General features: G+C 41.0%; 1 protein-coding gene across 6 annotated transcripts in view; it reads left to right on the top strand.

The window, feature by feature from the left end:
• LOC133023762 (protein shisa-6) overlaps positions 1-19,951 on the top strand; it is a 69,495-nt gene that overhangs the window by 12,674 nt on the left and 36,870 nt on the right. For 4 of the 6 annotated variants that reach the window (XM_061090825.1, XM_061090823.1, XM_061090827.1 and 1 more), the window contains exons 3-4: positions 147-242; positions 653-718. The exons of 1 other annotated variant lie outside the window; for it this stretch is intronic. In XM_061090825.1, coding sequence (XP_060946808.1) covers positions 147-242; positions 653-718 — 162 coding nt within the window. The remainder of the gene's footprint in view (positions 1-146; positions 243-652; positions 719-19,951) is intronic. One more of the 6 variants, XM_061090828.1, reaches the window with a different exon arrangement.

Genomic DNA, 19,951 nt, shown 5'->3' with positions numbered 1-19,951 from the left:
CTACCTACGCGCTGATAAGTTTGGATGGATATTGGGTGTTACCCATACTAATCTTCTGCAAATGTTTAACTCATGCTTGACTCGTGAAATTATAGCTTTTGAATATTTTGCTTAAATTCTCTGCCATTTTGCTTTTGTCTTACCAGGCCACTATGGGAAAGAGAACCTTCGCAGCGGAGGCCAAGACATGCACAACTTCATCTCCTCTGGGTTTGTGACACTTGGACGTGGCCACTTAAAAGGTAAATGCCTATCTTCATTATTTGTACTTCACAGTGCCATGAAAACCAACTTAAGAATGATAACACGTTTACTCTCAGAGCTTCTGAGTCATGCTGTCATCCTCTTTCTGCCAAATTATTGTGCGGTCTAATAATCAAAGAATGTGACTTTTGTTTCAGCTCAGTGAAAGTTGGACATTATGACACATCATGGCTTGAAGTGACATCTTGCAAAGTCCACGCACACATTTGTTATCTATGGTTAAATCCACACTTCCAATGACAAAGTCACACTTCTGCACTTGATAAGCAGCCAGTGTGAATACAGCCGGGCACAGCCGTTGATTTCCATTGGGATCTAATAAATCAGAAGCGGTCGTGGAGTGAGAATGAGCTGTAAACAAAAGGCTTGTTGTTGTTGTTTTTTACAGCGCAGCACTCCATCGACGAATCGCAGATGTCCTGGCAGGGCGATCTGGACATCCCCATGTCCTACGGTACGTTCTTCATGTTATTCAAGTGTTCCGCTTTTCTGCTGGAGAGAAAAGCAACACAACCTGCTTTCTGCTCGCACCTGATAAGAAAACTCCCCCACACTACACACACACACAGACCAGTTGAGTGCCCTTGGCCTGTAATCACAGCACAGCACGTCATTGGTAGCAGGTCGCCAGAGTCATAATATTTTATTTATTTCTTACAATAGGTGGTTTTGTATTTCCACTGGTGCTTGCCCGACAGCAGGTTTGAATGAATGCAGGCGGCCAGCAGTTAAGTTTTATTTAGGTGACTTCTGTGGAGGCGAGGGCGTCGGATATACAACAGGGCTGTCATGATGATTAACAGTATGAGTCTGGGAAACTGATAAACACATTTTAGGGGGTTGCAAGGGTAAGTAGTAAGTTTCAGACTTTCAACTTCATAGCGTCTGCCCCTGATTGAGAGCGACAATCTGGTATAATTGTATTTGTATAATCAGTTCTTGTGGGTTTGCGCTGCAGCTTGCAGAGATCCGTCACAGTTTGCGTTAGATGGTGACAGCTCCCAAGTTGACGATGTTTGGCTTTCTGTTCCGCTGCGGTGACGGAGCTGCTCATGCTGACTCCCCAGTGCTTCTATTTGTTGTCGAGGTCTCCAGCATGGCTGAGGTTTAAACAGGTTTCATCAAATCTTGATCCAGTTTTTCAGTCCACTCTGAATCCTGATTCTTTTGAATCCCTAATTGTGTCCACATATACTCAACCAGAAAATGAGCAGGGGATATGAAATGTTGATGACATCATGTATTGGATTTATTTTTCACAATGAATAATAACGTAATGATAATTACGGATATTATATATAATTATATAATTTCTGGCCATTTCTTCCAACCCGTCTCCATACACCAGTGGTGGAGGGGAAATATAAATAATTTGATGAAATGTACTGGAGCAAAATCTAAACTAGGCGCGGTCTAATGTTATCTCCCCATCCCGATTGGATATATGAACCAATTCCCCTCTCGTTATCAATCCCATATATAAATACAATGTGAGCATTGAAAAATAAAAGTGGAGTAGAAAGTAGATATTTATTATTGTAAATGTAGTGGGGTAAGAGTGAAAAGTATTTGAAAATAAATCAATTACAAAAATGTACGTAATAAGAGTAAGTGGGTAAATGTACTTTGATACATCCCAATACTGCCAAGTACAAGAGATAATTTTCCAAAACTATTACACTGATATGTCTTAATACGTCTTATTGTATTGGATGAATGAAAGTTTAACTGGAAGATTATAGCAGAGGCATCAATTGTATTTAGAGAATATTCATTTCCATGCAGGCCTTGCTAGACTACAAAACAACTGTAACCTCTACCTGTGACTGAAGAAAGAAAAATTCAAAGAGTATTTTTGACTTGTTTCGACTTTCCCCCGGGTTTAAAAATTAAATTATAACGTGTTAGTTTCTGGGAGTTTTTCCAGCCTGCTAAAGCGATCGATGGAAGCCTGTTGTAAGTTCCCACGCTCTGTGCTATAAGTTCACAAAGGTCTGTCTTGTTGGTGAGCTCATGCTCAAGCTTGTCTAAGCAGTGCCCCATCTGGGATAAGACGAGCACTTTTTTTTCTTGCTTGCTGTAGTTTTTTTGGATTCACATCAGGTTCTGCTTCAAGTGACAGAAAAAGTGCCCGGAGCAAAAAATATGTTTCCCTTTAGGAAACTGTTTTGGCACGAGGTGTATTTTACTAAGTTGATTATCTTTACGTCCAAGATTTTGAAGATACCCTTCCTCTTGCTTCTTGCCTTTCCTTACTACATTTCCTTGCTACCTTCTTTCCCTTCAAACTCTATCTCAGATTTCCTTACATCTCTTTATTTCTCTTTGTGTTCTTTCAGTCCTTTCTACATCTATAACTTGAACATACTTTTTTCTCCTTTTCCCTTTTTTTATGTATTCCTTCCTTCCTCTCTATCAACCTGTCAGGCTGACTCAAAAGTCTCAAAGCTTGGTTTCGTTTCTGGACATTATTGAATCTTGACGATAGTTCTTTGTGCCCCTATCTCATCTAACACCAACGACAGCAACAGTGGGAGACTGTCACTGGAAGACAAGACAATCTTACAAGTATAGACGTATAAAAGATTAATGATCCATCCCCTTTAAAAGAAAACTGTTAAGAAATTTGATGACTTGAACAAACATCAGTGTGATAAGAGATAACCGAAATGACAAACTATCTTTGAAAAACATTTATTTGACATGTATTTTCACTTTTCTGCAGCCGGCCACCAGGAGACAATCAAGACAATTCACTTCACTTAAACACAAGTTTTGTAATGGAAACTCTGGATCATATAAAATACGGTGTTGGTGAAAATGTTCAGTAGAAAAAGCAACACCTGACCAGTCACCGTACTTGTGCCATCTCCATTGCAGCTTTAGCCATGACATGATTTTATACTAGAATTGCACTCAGAAGAGCACATATCTTTTCCAAGGCTCAATGGTAATTATAAATTCAGTGAAATGTTACACGTTTATAGATGTCGGTCATCTTAACATACATTTTCATCAAGATCATGAATTATTCTCTGAGAAATCAAAGAAAAAGTTGAAAAACGCCCTATTGCAAAAATGTTAAAAGAATTTCTTGGATCTGCAGCCTGATCTCGATCGACAGCCACATGTTGTGGGTTTTTCCCCGACCCAAACAGCCTCCTTCCACCAAGTGGTAATCCTTCCAGTAGTTTTTATGTAATGCTGCCAACTGACAAACGAACAGATTCGGAAGAAAACATAACCTCTTTGGCAGAAGTAATAAGGAAATTAAGGAATCGCTCATTTTTCGAGCCGCAGGTCAAATACATATAGACTTCTCATTTAAAATCTGGTTAAATTAATATCATTTAACAGTGTGGTTCCACTTACTGACATTGTTTTACCATTTTCTAGACATTTAATGTCACCTGCTTTAAAGAAATGACATACATTAATTCTTGGTGACACTTTACAACCCTTAGGCTACGTTAGTGTCACTCACTGAAGAAAGCTATGAAATGAAATGTCGTAAATAAACGCACATTTCACATTAAAGTAAATATTTAACAGGAGGCTTGAAGACATCATCTCTCGTGATCTGTACGTTGAATCCTTTCGACAAAGACTCATATTTAAGATGTTGTCAGAGGCAGCGACTCCCCCCCCCAACTGTACCTGTCGCCCTCCTTCTGCACCTATTAGGTGACAGGCTTTAGCGGCCTGATGGCGTTAGCTGTCACTTCAAAGCGGAGGTCCTGTCAGGCTCCATCGTACATGTCTGAGTTTAACAGCTGGCTGTCAGCAGGATTCGTGTTCACACACACACACACACACACACACACACACACACACACATACGCTCACACACTCACCTCCTGTCAGGAGGAAGCAGACTGACAGATGTGCAGCATGTCACTGCTCACTGCGTCCCACCCTCGCTCCAGCGCTGCTGTGCAAACATCGCCCCTCTTATTTCTGCAGACAGCAGATCATATCTACAGTGAATGTGTCATGTGACAGGTCATCTGACTCTGGGCTCATCATTCTGTTTATAGATGAACGGAGTGGAGGAGGAGAAATAATGGCAATAATATCTAGCCCAGTAAATGATTTTGATAATCATCGGGTGCTGATCTCTCTCATGGCAGCCACTTTCTTTGAATCACTTCCGCTTTAGCATATCTTCTACTAAGCAACATTTGTTGTGTAACTGCAATGCTTTATGTCCAGCTGAATTACAGAGCTTTTATTTTGAAAAGTTGCGATCTTGGGTCCGACATTTGTGTTGATGGCTTAACAGACCTCTGAAATAGCAGAAATGCAGTGTATGACAAAATATCAGTCAATCATTCAAACTTATATATGCACACCACACATGTATACAGTAATAAATTTAGTTTTATCTAATGAAAAACATTAAATATAGATAGACTGGAACCCAGTTGATCTTAGTTTCACAATGGCTTCATTGTAGAAAAACCAAGTGGGATGAGCACAAGGATTCCTTACTTTACTTTGAACCATAGAACGTTTATAAAAAGCTCTGCACACAACGTCCAGCACACAAACAATAAACCAAAATAACAGTATATTGTAGAACTGTTTAAGGAGGACTCACTAATGATGAGGAATAACTCTGAATAAGCTCTGGAGCATTAACACAGGACAACAGAACAGCCCATTACAAACGGGCAGGTTTAGAATATTCACTGCACTAGTCTCTTCAAACTCATAAAATCCAGCATAATCTCTTTCCTGTCCTCCCTTGTATCTCTTGTTCCCCTACTGCTTTCCTTTTTTCTCTACCTCCTTCATGCCTCAGAAATTGAAGTGTTCACTCACGATACATTTATCAGGTAAATGTTATCACCAATAACTTTATATATAATTTAGACCCTTCCTACATTTTTCCTTGCGTTCTTCCTTCCCCATGTTTTTTTTTCCATTTTCTCTTCCTTTCCCTACCTGCCTTCGTCCTCTATCCTTCTCTATTCTATTACTTGTACATCCTTATTTTTGGTTCTTGAAACCAATTTTATTCCGTTCAATCCTAATTGTAAATTTTTTCTTATCACCATTCAATGGTTTCCATCCTTCCTTCTGTTCACTCCTCATCCCTCTTTTCCTCACTTCTCTCCTTCCGGCCCTTCATTATTCTCTCTCTTTTTTCCTTTATTTCCATTTTGTGTTTTGATGTGTAAAACATTAAATATGAAGAAACAAGGTTATGACTATTTATTAAATATAAATATTCGATTATTTCTACAGCACATGTTAACAGGTCAGGACAATCTATGTAGGGGTTAGATTGTATTTGGATGGTTTCATATTAGTGTGCATTGAAGACTATTTCTTTTCACCGCGTCGTGATCAGGCTGCTTTTATTTGCTGTAACACAGCGTGCGCCTCAGATAAACACATTTACATTCACATCCACTCCCTGTAAATCCACTGTTTTCTAAGAAAAACCACGTCTGTGTACAAACGGCTGCGACCTCAAACTCAACTGTGTGTGTCTGTGTGTAACATGGCATTGTTTGTGTAAGAGCGTTGTATTGAAAGGAACAGTACAAACGGTACAGATGCGAATGTACGTCACAGACTAACAAGCTGCTAAACAAAGCTTCAAGTAATGTTGTCATTAATATTCATGCATCCGTGATACGACACAACACTGTCGAGCTTTGTGTGAATCCACGGAGACGCACAATCAACCACCGCTCGAGTGTGTGGCTCTCGCAGTAAAGTGACTGTGTGAGGCCACCGCCAAGGCTACGAGAGACGGATTTATGTTGGATATCAGTGAGAGCTGGGAGAGAATGGTTGTGCTCACTGGCCCCCGTCTGTCCGTCTCTATTCGAAGTGATGGATTGTTTTCAGCGAAGGGGGCGTTTAAAAGCCCCGGACCCGAGCGGGTTCATTTTGATGGAAGCCAAACAGCTGCCACAGTAGATGTCTGAGCAGAATAAAATTCCTAAACCTGAACGAGAAGCTGAAAGAGTTGAGAGATCAATATCTGCCTCCTGAAGCCCCTAAGTGTTAGACAGAGTTTGGTCTTGTACAGGATCGGGCTGCTGTTATTACAGTTTTTTTTTTCTTTGCAACAACAAATCCTTTTATTATACCAAAACCCAAAACAACAATACCGCCTGACTTCTCTTTCCTATCTCTGGCACTCAGATGCCGCTCCGCTGGTTCGTTCTTAACAAACTCAAATCTTTTGAAACAGCTCTTTAACCTTAGCTTTCGTTTTACAGGAATTTCCAGGACAACTGTGAACTGTACTTATATTTATATTCTTCAATATAATGACACTCAAACAGGAGCAAATAGTAGTTTGTTATGAGACTGTTCTTCAGTTGGGGAAGAGTGTGCTTTGCTGCATCTATTGATCATTTATGTTCTAAAATCCATCAATAACCAACACTTTCTCTGTCAAATCGCCCAAATATATCACTTATTCAAAACATTCTTTCAAGCAGACATCGTGCAGAGACTTATGTGTGACTGTCAGAAGATGGAACGTTAAAGAAGATCAATGCCGGTTTTCTGCCAAGGCTGATGTGTTGGCTCGTGCTTGCTGTGAACCCACTGACGTCTTGTGCAGATTGTTCACTGACGTGGGCGGGAGATTAGTCTATAGGAGGTCAGGTTGGTGGTCACAGTAAATGTCTCATAACCAAGTTGTTGAAAGTTATAAAACTGAACAAAAACCTTTTATCATAATGGTTGTATAGGGAGTATATTGGTCATGTGATCTTTATTTTAAAATGACTTGCTGAACTTCATGTAAACAGCCTCAAATTAAATGTATGTGTTCGTAGGATTCAAAACCACTGGGCCCAGGCAGCACATCACCCTCCACTCTATTGCAACTTCACTGGCTTCTGCTCCTGCATCCTTCAAAAAAAAGCCCTCCTCCTACAGATATTTTGAATAACTTGTGTTTAAACTAACTTAAACTGGGATTTATACCAAAGCCTTTTCAAGTGCAGATATTCAAAAACTCTGGTTTCTATGTAAAACCGAGTTTGGGAAAGAATTACGTCACAGATTACTTTGCCGCATGCCCTCAGCAACAACAACACACAATGGGGGCCACATGCCACTTTCTCTAGATTTGGTTGGCACTAATGGGTCTAATTCCAAGAATGCACCGCACCACATCACCGACATTTCTGTCTCGCCAAATATTACTTGGACCACAGCATTCTTCGCTGGTATTTTGCGGATCACCACCTACTGGTCCATGCCTGTTTAAGGGAATGTAATTGTTTTTGTGTTCTCATCTGGATGGAGATATTTTGTAGAACAAAGTTTTCACATTCAAAAGGAGAAAAACAAATCTGCCGTAGTGTAGACAAGGCATAAAACCCACCTGTTAGCTATGTAGTCTAGCTTCATCGTCTGCTGATATTTTGTGTTCTTGGTTTATTTGTTACCTTAAACGACACTATACAAATCTAACTTGATGTTGTTATTATTATTATTATTATTATTAGTGTCTATCAAATAAAACACAAGTGCTCAATGAATAACAATGACAACAAGTGGGAAAAGCGGCTGAATTTAAAAACGTTTCATTTTTTTGGCTTAAAAATGACTTTGATTCACCAAATATGATATAGAAAAGAACGAAGACTAATTTTTTTGCAGCATTTCACGAAACCAACCAATCACATCTCTAAATTGTGCGAGGTTAAACAAACACATTTAGCAATCTCTAGCATCTCCCATATGTTGTGTACAAACATTCCCCTCGTCCTCAGGGCTTTTTCATTTCTCTCCTTGTCTTCTCCGCCAGTGGCATCCACTGATGTGCATCCTGCTTAATTACTTTTTCATGAATTGCTCCCTGTTTTCCTCCGGAGGGAATTGCTTTTCCCTCCTCATCCCCAATCCACTTAAGGTGACCTTGTCTTATTGGGACGCACTCTTGCAGCACCCCCACCTCCCTGCGCTCTTATCCCTCCAGACCTACAGTGTCTGTGCATGGGCATGAGTGCGGACTGTGTGGCTGAGCCTGAGTGCAAATGGAGGGGAGTTAAAGTGTGCCAAGGAGGTATCACTTGTCCGGTTCGCCTCCATTACCGAGTCCTTACGCGTCTCTCTCTCTCTCTACAGAGCTGGTGTTGGTGGCTCTAAACTCGAATAGACAGTAACTGAAAACCTTGAGGATCATTGATCGATAAATCCTGTGCCCTGACATCATCAGCACACTGCACACTCATGTTTACCAACTTGCCCATGATGCTTAATATTGATTCATAGAGATCAAACTGTGAGTCAAGCTCTTGCTTGATCGGATGCTCGCTCAACCTCCCGCTGCCGCTGTCCACTCTGAAGTTTGTCCCTTTTAGCAGAATGATGTTTATCTGCTCCAGCTACCAGCATTTCATTTCCACAAACCAAAGAGGCTTATCTCTTTTATAGCCCCTGTTCATGGTTTAAACGGATTTAAAGGGAGAGGTTGACTAGTGGCAGAAACTTGGACTATGGGCAGAAAAGGTCTCTGGTTCGTCTCTGGTTCGACTCCACGGAGAAACAACAAAAAGTCAAACCTGGATTGATCTGTCCAAAAATCCAAGAGGATTCTCCCTACCCTGTCTAGTGCCCCTGAGCAAGGCACCTTACTCCCCTAACATCTGCTCCCCGGGCGCCGTACACGGCTGCCCACTGCTCTGTGTGTCTGGCACCAGATGGTTAAATTTCCCCTTGCATGAGTGTGCCTGTGCATGTCTGTGCATGTGTGTGGGATAAATAAATGTATCTTAACTATGACTTTGAATATGACTTTATACAGCTCTTTGGTCCCGATTGCCTTAATGTTCAGATATTGTATTGTGGTCCTTGAATCACTTGTGTAATGTCTTCAGAAAGACTTCATGAAAACCTTTTACAAATGAATCAGAATGTGACAGTAGAGCAAATACCTCTGCCAAGGCCCAGCTGTCCCCTTTTGAAACCATACTTAAATTCCCTAGTTTCAGATATTTTTCATTTGGATCTGCACACTCAAATATCTGTCCCAAAAAACGCAATAATAAATAGGACAAACAAATAACACATCCTTTCACCAAAACTTTAATTAAGTTTAATGGTAATCTATTCAGATGTGTTGGTGTAATCTTTCTTATAATCACACAAACAAAGAAATCACTCAGTTGAAGTGAAATGAGTTAAATGGTTGCGCTTCATAAAGTAAAATTATGGAGGAAACTGATGCTTACAGGTATGTGTGGATAGATTTTTTAATGTAAAGATATGTATAATCATACGCACAGAAAAAAGTCTATCATGATCACATCCAAATTCTTTTCAATGATTGATGAGTTGTATTCATTCGACAGACCAGGATATCCAGGAAGTATGTTCAAATTGAAATAAATTTAGTCCAGTGCAGACACAGGAGGTGGTGTGCTGAAAGTTCAGGGTGATGGACGGACATCGTGTTAGCCTTTTAATGTTGAAGGCCACAGTTCAACAACCATGTCCTGTAAATAACCTTCATTTTAGTCTCTCCCTAACTCTCGCCACTCCCTTACCATGGTCTATATACTAAAATTACACTATTTCCCTATTGCTAACCATAATAATCAGATGCTAAATAAAGTACGATTAAACTGGAGTAGCATCAGTAGAGCGTATATCTCCGACAAGGCCCAACAATCCCCTAAATTAAATCAAGCTGCACCTAATTACACAAACTCATGGATATCAATTAATCTTAATTATGCCCTGATTTTCATCAACATCCATGAAATCTTCTAAATCAATAGAAACTTTGAAAAAAAACACTATATTGTAATGTTAAAGAAAGAAAAACAAATGTGTAAGTTGCGCATATCGCACCCTTCCACCATGTCTTATGGTAATCAGATCTGTAGTTTTTGTGTAATCTTGCTGACAAACAAATAAACCAACCAACCAACGAACAGACAGGGGTGAAAAGAGGTAACTAAGAGAAATGTCTTTTCTGGTTCCTTTTTATCTGCCAACCGATAAATCAGCCGGACTCTCTTCTCTGCATCGAGACGTGGACACAGAGTCAGAACTTCAGCTTCAAACCTTGCGCAGATCAGAGCGTTCAGAGAGCTGCGACTCAAAGACGAGACATCAGATAGAGAGTGAGGCTGCGCCGACAGCTTCCTGTCACAGAGCTGTGAACTTCACATCCTGGTGATTTGTGTGACAGTGGGAACTCGCTAAGGCAGATATGAACCCAGACGCACACACAGAGAGCTGAACATTTTGACCAAACAACGCACGTCTCCGATGTACCGACAAGTTCTTTTTTTTTCGCAAAGGGTGAAAAGCGAAGAGACTGAAATATTTATTAACTGATCGAGGTCGTGCAGCAGAGGAGGTATTTGTGCAGTTTGCTTGTGATTAGACAAGTAGGTGATAATAAGGTTAAATGAGCAAATGTACATTGTGAATTTGATTTAAAAAACAACAACCCAAACTAAATGAATAATGCATTTGTCTGCTACTTTCATGAGTTGAATGTCGAAGAATAAAATAATTTTGGTGCAGGGGTCAAATGTGGATAAAGAACAACAAAAAACTCAGAGGGACACGTCGCTGTTGGGTTGAAGTGATACTGCTGAAAACAGTTTTTATCCAAATTCTGGATAAAAATATGGAGAATAACATTTAAAAAATACTTAAAATGTCTGCTTAAATATCCCATGCACGCCAGCACTGCGGGTACTTACGTGAGGTGGTCACCCAACAACTTAAACAGACCAGAATGAGAAATGTTCTCTGACAGGCGCAAAGAAAACGAGAGTGAGAGTGACAATGCTGTGAGAGGGATGTGAGATCATGGTTGGCATGGTCTTAGATAAACATTGTGCAGGGACTTTTAAACAGAGAAGCTGCAGTTTGAAGTCTAACCATCTGGTAGTTTTTTTTGTTTTGGTGTTGATATCCCAAGTGAAAACTAAAAAATTTGATATAAGAAATCGTATTATAAGATATGATGACACAGGAGTTGCATTTACCCCAATATTGTATAGAGAAATCTGATGATTCTGCTCTTCAGGCTGAATATTGTGTGTTGGAGAGGAAACAGAAGCGAGAGAGAGAGAGAGAGAGGGAAAGAGACTGTGAAAGTGTTTCCAACAAATGGACAAAGAAAATTAAAGGTTTAAAACCCTATCGGGCAAAAGCACAAGCATTTAAGGCCTCTATTACAAGGTTATTAACTGTAAATCAATCATTTGTAGAACAACATTTTGTAAAATGAGAAGACATTTCACTGCTGTGTTGAAAGTTGATCCTGATTCGTGTGTCTCTGTTTTCTCCTGTTGTGTTCTACTATGTGAGTAAATGAAAATGCTGGGAGGAGACAGACGTGAGATCAAGAGATAAGATAAAAATACATAAACACTTAACACACTGAAATGGGTTATTAAATGGAAATAGTTATTTGCACCTGAACCCAAAATTGAGAAGTGTAATTGTTGTGAAGGATATTATAAAGCCTCAAGAATATCTATATTCACATAAATCAGAGGTTGTACATCCTCCAGTTACGACCTTGTAGCATCTTTGTAAACTTCACACCCCCATTCTGTCGCTGGGCAGATTTCAGGAATCAAGGCTGTGATTGGTCTTTCATTGGGTCATTTTAAGTCAGAGCAGCGTTCGTCAATCTGCGTCTTTCTCAATGAGCGTGATTCAGAGCAGAAAGGAGGCGGTTTTCTCTCCGTGCACAGATCTGCAACCGTCAAACGCACAATATGAACTGATTCTTCTCCTTATCTCGTCCGTCCGTTTAATGGGAGGCTAATGAAGCTGATTTGGTCCGTTAGATGAAACTCACTCCCAATCCCACAAGACGGCCAAGAGTGAATAATGTGACTCATACAGCCCTGTCACACACGACACACGGCCTATTACCAGCCGCTCGTCATGCATTATGTAGTGCATGTTTGTAGACTGAAATCACATCTGAAGAGCTAACTGGAAGTGGAAGGTCACACTGTGCTGTCACACATTCAATCCCAACTCACCTTTTCCAAGCGTTCTTTATCTCAAATTGGAAAATGTATAAATGTCCTTTATCCTTTTTCATATCATGAATCTCATATTGGTTGCTATATTTTTTCGTATAATCCCTGAATATTAATGTGAAAATGATCCCACTGATTTATTATGTGGGAATATATTTGTTCTATGTAGGCGTTATTCAAGATGTTTGTGTAAAGTATAGCACAAAAGATACTTATTACTTCTCATGAGCCAAGTCTACAGCATCTTTAAATCGAAATAGTGAAGAGGTGGGAGTGAATGTCAGGTCATGTGGAAGGTTTGGGATCATAGACTCAATATGAAGATCGAAAACAGGTCTCCACCTCAGCCCACTATCCAGAAATGAATATCCTTGATATGATGATGTAATTTGGAGCCGGAATCTGCAAAGTAGTGATTGGAGGATGGAGGTGCAGAAGCGAGGCTCCACGGATAGACATGCTCGACCAATCGTGGGTCAGTCTCAGCTGAAGTTTCACCCCATTCCTATATAATCAAATAACTTATTAAACACAAACTTTTTAGAAACACAAACACATACAGCTGAACTGTCTCAAATGACAGGAATCATCTTCGAGAAATACTAATTTGACTTTAACTATTTTTGTTGGTCTATTTCTCATCCGCTAACGTGGCGGAGGAGGAATTTATGATTATGTTAATTCATGAATCTATTCTGCAGCCAGCCACCAGGCGGCGATTAAGATGCTTTGATTTGACTGTTCGGGGCTGTCTTGTTGTCCATCTTTATATAAAATCAATGGTCCCCAACATGTGAGTGAAAGACAGTTTGTGAGAAACTGGAAAAGTTTTGTACGTTTGTATGGTTACAGCTCCAAAATATGATATTTTCTCTTCTGAAAGATTAAAAAGTGAAGTTCGTAAAGTTATAGCTGAAATACTGATTATCATAGATATTGTTATAAATCATTTTTAGATGTTTTTTTGTATTTTCATTGTGTAAATGCATCTTTACGTGACATATCAGCTGCTTGCCTGTAAAAGACATTTCATTGAATACATCTATTACTGTTGCATTTCAATGATATTCATTTTTACGGACGGACTGTGCTATATCCAATACACATTAGTTCACCTGCTCAGACATTTAAACCTGAACGAGTCAGGCTCCACTTTCGTATCCTCTCTTCTGAAGGCCGCTGGCTGTGCCACCGTGAAATACCATTAGCGGCATAACAAAGTTGCGAATTAAAGAGGCAGCGGTGAGAAAGCACAATATGACACGTGAAATCCTGTTAGGATGCAGATTAGCGTTATCTCCGCTGCACTTGTCAATATCTATTATGAGTGGAGATCAAGGACGGGGCAGAGCTGGACATGGAAATGCTTCTGTCAGCACAGTGGCCGCAGCCCAGCACCAATACTAAAAAGACGACAGCTTGTATTGGTATGCAAAGAAATAGTTGTGAAACAGTAGGAAGGCTGGCCCGAGGCGGCATTGTTTTTATCATGCTGGACGTAATCTTCCTTGTCATGGGGTTGCATTCACACCGGAGGCTGCAGAATAGAAGAACAGTTAAAGAAATAAAAATGTTTTAGGGAAAAAAACGTGATGATCGAGGATGTAGAAAACGAGCGTAAGTGCAGCGAAAGGAGGGTGAGGGAGTTAGTGGACTAGTCATGAAGGACAATGTCTTAATTGGGAAAATAAATAAAGCTCATTTTTCAGAATACTCGCACCAGCTTAACTGCACAATGAAAAGATTCCAATCCACATATAACATTTTACTGATTTTAGGAGAGAATGACATAACTCTCCCGCTGTTCGTCATGATCTGACCTTCTTTGTTTAGGAAGCTGGTCCAGGCACACTTTCAGGTTGAGGCATGCGAGTCCCTCCAGATAAAACTGTTGGCCCTCCCCATGTCCAGTACCCAGTAAAAGGCTAAAAGACAAAGAAAAAGATGAGCTCATAGTCATATATCTAAGATGAAGCCCTACAAGCTGCCAACGGGCTCCGACCGATGTCGACCCAGATGTCACATGTCTTGGTTTGCAGTTACCAACGTTAAGAATTTGTTTGGTAAATGTTGCTCCCAGTAGTTGGTTTACTGTAAGCACTGCAGTAACCTCTATCAAACAGATTGTACATGTCAAAATGCAGATTATGTCGGCGAGGGACACGATTTTTGGTTCAGGTAAGAGGTTAGGTAACTTCTGGATTCTGTTTGTAGTTTGAACCAATCACACGCAGTGGGCACAGTAAATGGGGACAGGAAGACAGAGTCTTGGCCTAGATAACTGCTGTCTACAAAGGAAGCACCAAAATATTGGCTGTTGCCCCCAAAGGCTAATTCATCACTGCATGACAGCCAAAGGGCTCAGAGATTGCCAACGCAGGAAAGGGTAACTTTATTCAATTGTGCTTCTCGTTGTGGGTTTAGTACACGTTTTCACTGGGCATGGCAACACCTCACTGAAAACAGGGAGGGAAAAGAGAGCTGTAGTCGATGGTAGGCCAGGATTGTGGCCTGCAAAGTATTTGTTTTGTTTTGAGCTCATTGTGCTCTAGTGACCTAACTTAGTGATAGTTACCTATCGTATTGTATTGTATAATATCGTATTGTATTTAAATATAGAAGTTGCAAATTATGGCTGCCCAATTATGACCACACATTAAAAAATGTGGTATTAATTACAGTTTATTACAGTTTAAACCCCATTGTGTGCTGTTTCTCCTATATGTGTGAAAAAGATGCCATTTTGAGATAAGTGGCTTTTAAAGGAGCAAAATCCTACTTTGTTTGACTGTAGCACATATTTACAAGCACAATGATCTAATCTGGAGTCTTCCCTCGCCGACAATCAGAGCACAATCATACACAGTAAATGAAAGACTGGGTGAGGGCACAATAAGCTCATCAGAGACAGAGAAAAACCACTGCACAAACAAATCAGAGCCGAGTTGGGTGATTTTTGATCCACATCAAACCACCCCCTCTCCCCCACTCCTCTCTACACGATGCTTGTGCGACTGCTCAAGTGTCAAATTACAAGCGGCAGCGAGCTCTCACTCCCAGCACACAAACGGATGGTAATTGTATACAAAATGGCATCAGAAATTACAATTGTAACTCATCTGCAGGTGTTTTCCGAGACGGCCGTGGTCTGCCATTAAATGCTCCCACTGAATGTTTGTGTGCTAGAAGCCGAGCCGCCCACCGGTTTCCTGTGACCCTTCAGGGCCGGCCTGCATTTCAATACATCCTACACACCAGACATCATTCATAAATCTGGTACTTTAAAAGCAAAAGTTGTGAAGGAGCAGGCAAAAAATTAAAAAAATAAAATGTTTGTACAGCACCATGCTGTTACCCTTAGATCAGGGATTGCTGGCGTACCACCCAGCAAATCTGTGGAGTAAGACAGTGGTGTTAAAGGCTGAGAGTGGGTAGCAGTGTTCGGCCTGTGATTAGCAACCATCCCTCGTGTGTTGTCCTGGAAAAATCAAGCGGCACACGGTGCCCCGCATGACAAAGTAGCAAAGACAGAATAAGGAAGGAAAGAAAACGGGAGACTTCTGAGGCTTGGTTATTCTAAGAGGGGCCTTTTTGCACCTAATGTGACGCATGTATCCGAGATGTGTCAACAAGCTGTGTGGCCACTCAGCGCACAATAAGAGTCGACACAAGCTGGGTGCCTCCAGGAATGCATGATGGCTCATTATAATATTTACCCATTTTGCTCTCATTCATCATCGAAGATAATGTGGTTTCCGCAGCTCTATCAGAATTATCGTGAGTGCGTGCTGCTCAGTTTAATATGCAGCCCACAGCAGCTCTGTCACCTCACAGTAGAATGGTTCTGGACTGCCCTGATCCAGTTCCACCAACAGCGCTAATGAGTTTGAGTCTATAAATGCTAAGATCCACTTCAAGTGTAGAGAACAGATGGATGAACTCTGGGAAGTGTTTTAGTTTTTAACTAACGCCAGGTTTGTAGAGGACCAGGTTCCAGGTCACACTTGAAATACAAAGTTTTTCTAAAGTTGAAGGCAGGAAGACAGATATGCTTTGAAGGTCATGTCTGAAAAGCTCTCTATTTGCATTTGAAGCCACATTCAGGTCCTGAAATTGATCTGACAGCCGATAGTCTCAAATTCTCTAATGAGCTGCATATCGAGATAAATTTAAGTATTTTCCGTTGAAATGAGATGAAAAAGACATGTCTTTATGGAGCCGTAATGATGCATGCGGCTGTCTCATCGTCGCTTATCGCCATGATTTGAGCTTTAATATGCTGCAGAGCCGTGGCCCTATCAGATCAGATGTGGCTCCGGGCGAGCAGCGCCTTCATGGGTGGAAGGGATATAGGCGAGGAGGAGGAGGGGCTGAGCGGCTGCGGCTCGGGGTGCATCATATTCTTCCCATTTCTCTCCAGTTCCAGACAACAGGCCCCGGTGAAATGACTGTGGGGGCCGCCAACTGTGAAATTAATTGAACTTGTGATCCGAGGGGTATAGACCAGCATCCGGCCCGAGGAGGCGAGTGTGCATCCACGCTTACATTAGCCCATGACAAGGGAACAGCCAAGCCCAGAGGCAGTGACCGGATCCGTGGTCAGTTTACTCGACAAGATGTCTGCGGACACGGCTCAGCTTCACTTGACTTGTGTGACATTGGAGCGGAGTGTGTGAGACGTGTTGTCTTGCTGTTGGCTCTTGTTTAGGGGCATTCTTTTGGTGAGGATTGGGATTTATTCATTGATCCATCAGGTCAACCTGACGATGAGTCTGCAGATCATAGTTCTGATCTCAGGACACGTTTCCTTGCTGGAGATTACGTCCAGTTCAAATCTAAAAAATCCAGAGGATAATCCACCTAATTACAGTTTAATCCCTATTTTTCACTATGAACATAGTATCTAACTCTAATGATAAGATTGCTCCTCAAAACCTAATTACATAATATAAGAGTGTAGGTACAGAAAGTGACTGAAGTATAATGTGAGATAACGGGAGGTATCTGACAGGTTTTCAGCAAACTAACATCAAAAAGAAAGGTTAAGTTGAAACCATGACCTGAATTCTGTGTTGTAAATATTCATCTCTCTTTAATAATCTGCTCTTTCTAACCAAGAATATTCAGGCATGCTTGCTTACATTTTTACCTCAAAACTTGTGTTTTAGATCATCTCGAAAAATTGTGACCCAAGTTGTGATCGAGGTGATTAACACTAAAATCGTTCTTTAGTGTATTCACACTTTGGATATTCTTAACTCTGAGTACCTGTAGATCTATTAACTGCAACCAAAAAGATTAAAACAATATTTTTGATGAAGCTAGAGGGTAAATGTTTTTTTAAATTTAAAACAGACAAATATGTCCATCATGATCTCTGCAAGTGTCCAGGTGGACTGAAGTGTGAAAGGAGGTTGGGTCTGATCCTCTTTCACAAGCTCTCTCCTATAATTCTTTGATTCAATGCTTGTCGGCCCTATCAAAGCCAGACCATGTATAGTCCATGCTCAGAGAAAGCAGATTTAATTTCGGGTTAATGCCGTCAGTGTCAGCTTTGGACTATTAACTGAAAAGCAGCAGTAAGAGAAGTTTACTGGCAGAGGAAGCACCTGATGGGTTCATTTCTTCACAGGAGCTCAGTCTTGCAATGTGTTTGCCTTCGTGCTATTTATAATGAGATTCTTATTCCTCCTGTAGTTCTACCATATGAGAAGCTTACTGTGATTTGATCTACTTTTTGCATTTCTTCTCACTAACAATGACCAACTGATATTTTTTTTGTCCTTTGGGCCAATCTCAAAATTAACAGTAACAGACACCTTTAAGTCTGGATTAACCATTACAGCTTGATTTAATTCGCTCCCGAAAGTGATCGTCGCTGGAGGGAAACATGAAAATCAATGGGAACATGAAAGGCATGCAGATTCAGGGTAACATCTGCCATCATGTTTCCAACTGTTGTCGTCTATGAGCCTGATGAAATTGAATCAGTGTGCGGTAAATGAAGCTGTCATACATTTCCCTAATTTTTCCTTCTGGCCTCGCACCAGAGATAGAGCTGGAGTGAGGAGAGTAGGCCATCTCTATCAGCGTTCTGCTTTAAGCACTTTGTGTCCCTGAAGTTTCCTGGCTCTGCGGTCCCCGGCCCTGTGGATACAATGCAATCTGCGCTGCCCCACATTAGATAAGTATCCTCCAGCTCTCATCCAGGTCACATTGCACCGCAGAGTCCAGCAGGGCTTCCAAGACTCCGCAGCAGCTGCTCAGGTGGAGGAAACACTGCGTACGTGACAAAGAGCCTGTTGGTCAGAATGATCCAGGTCAGTCAAATTGCACCACCGATCGTTGGTTGTTAGTTATTAGATACATGTCTGTCATGATGTTCACCTCTAATGTGATGAGGTTCCATCCTCACTAATCCAACAGAAATACTGACTGCATCAATAAAATGATGTCTTTTCTTGTCTGTTATTAAAATTATCTATCCGATCAGAGAATTGGGGAAACACTCAAGCAGTTCTTAAGTCTAAAAAATCGAAGACAAAATTGTAGGTAGAATCCAACTACTTCCAAGTATCGTGTCAGGTTCTTGAAAACATGTTCAGTTCATTTTTAGGTTAAGTCCAAATTGAATCACGTCCAACCAAGACCAAGTTGGGTCTCAATTCGTTTTTCAATAATGTCGAGTCAGGTCTAAGCTTTTGCCTAAACCAGGGTAATGCAAGTCATGACTTCAGGCCAAGTGTGAGCCAAACCTCATCTAACCAAGTCTCAGGTCGAAGGCAGCATGTCTAAGTAAAGTCTTAAATACTGGTAAACCTTTCTCATGTCCAGGGTTCTTGAAGGTGAGTCCCTGTGGAGCCACATCCAACTGGGATCAGGTTGAGTTTAAAGTAAGAAGACAAATACTCAGTGCCACTAGCACCTGCTACTTGGATAAAAAAAAAAAGCTTCATCAGTTACACCTCCACCTGTCTTCATATCCAGAGCAAATTGTTTCGTAGACAGCCTATGGGCGTTGCAAAGCCCAATGAAATCGGCCTCTAGCACGACTGAATAAAGTTACCCTGCTATTAGGAGAACACACAGCGAATCAGTCCAGCTAGCTGCTGTACACTCTGGTAACATTGATCTGTTGTGTCTCATCCATGGGGTTGATGCTCTGTCAGAGCCTGAGCCTCTGTGTGAGACGCTTTGGTTGGTAAATGTGTGCTTGTCTCTCTGTTTCCTGATTGACAGCGCTGGGGTGGGCTGGTAACGTGGGTTCACTGTTTGTTTATCTGAAAGGAGTCTCAGTGCGGAAAAGTTCAGAAAATGACCATGTCTCAAGTCATTTAGGTCCCGTCTAAAGTCCTGTCCAACCAAGTTCTAGTCGAGTCTAAAGTGACTGAAGGCAAGTCCAAGTCACCTCACCTCCATAAGACAGTTGAGTCATATGGCTGTATTTAAATTCTCTGAATGCCAAGCAAACGCGTCATGATTTCAACTTGTTGTCCTCGTATCCTTTTCAGCCGCAACTAAGTCCCTTTAATACATATGACTTAATATTTGAATAAACTATTTGTGCGGCTCTGACAATCTGCCTGCTTTGTCGTAATGTCTGTTATTTATTATTTTACCCGTTTAACACTTGACAAATATAGACTCAAGGCTTTAGGAAACCAATTATCATGTAACTGAGACCA

This window comes from Limanda limanda, chromosome 17, assembly GCF_963576545.1.
Source record: "Limanda limanda chromosome 17, fLimLim1.1, whole genome shotgun sequence".
NCBI classification, from domain to species: domain Eukaryota; kingdom Metazoa; phylum Chordata; class Actinopteri; order Pleuronectiformes; family Pleuronectidae; genus Limanda; species Limanda limanda.
This window is presented reverse-complemented; position numbering and strand designations above follow the sequence as displayed.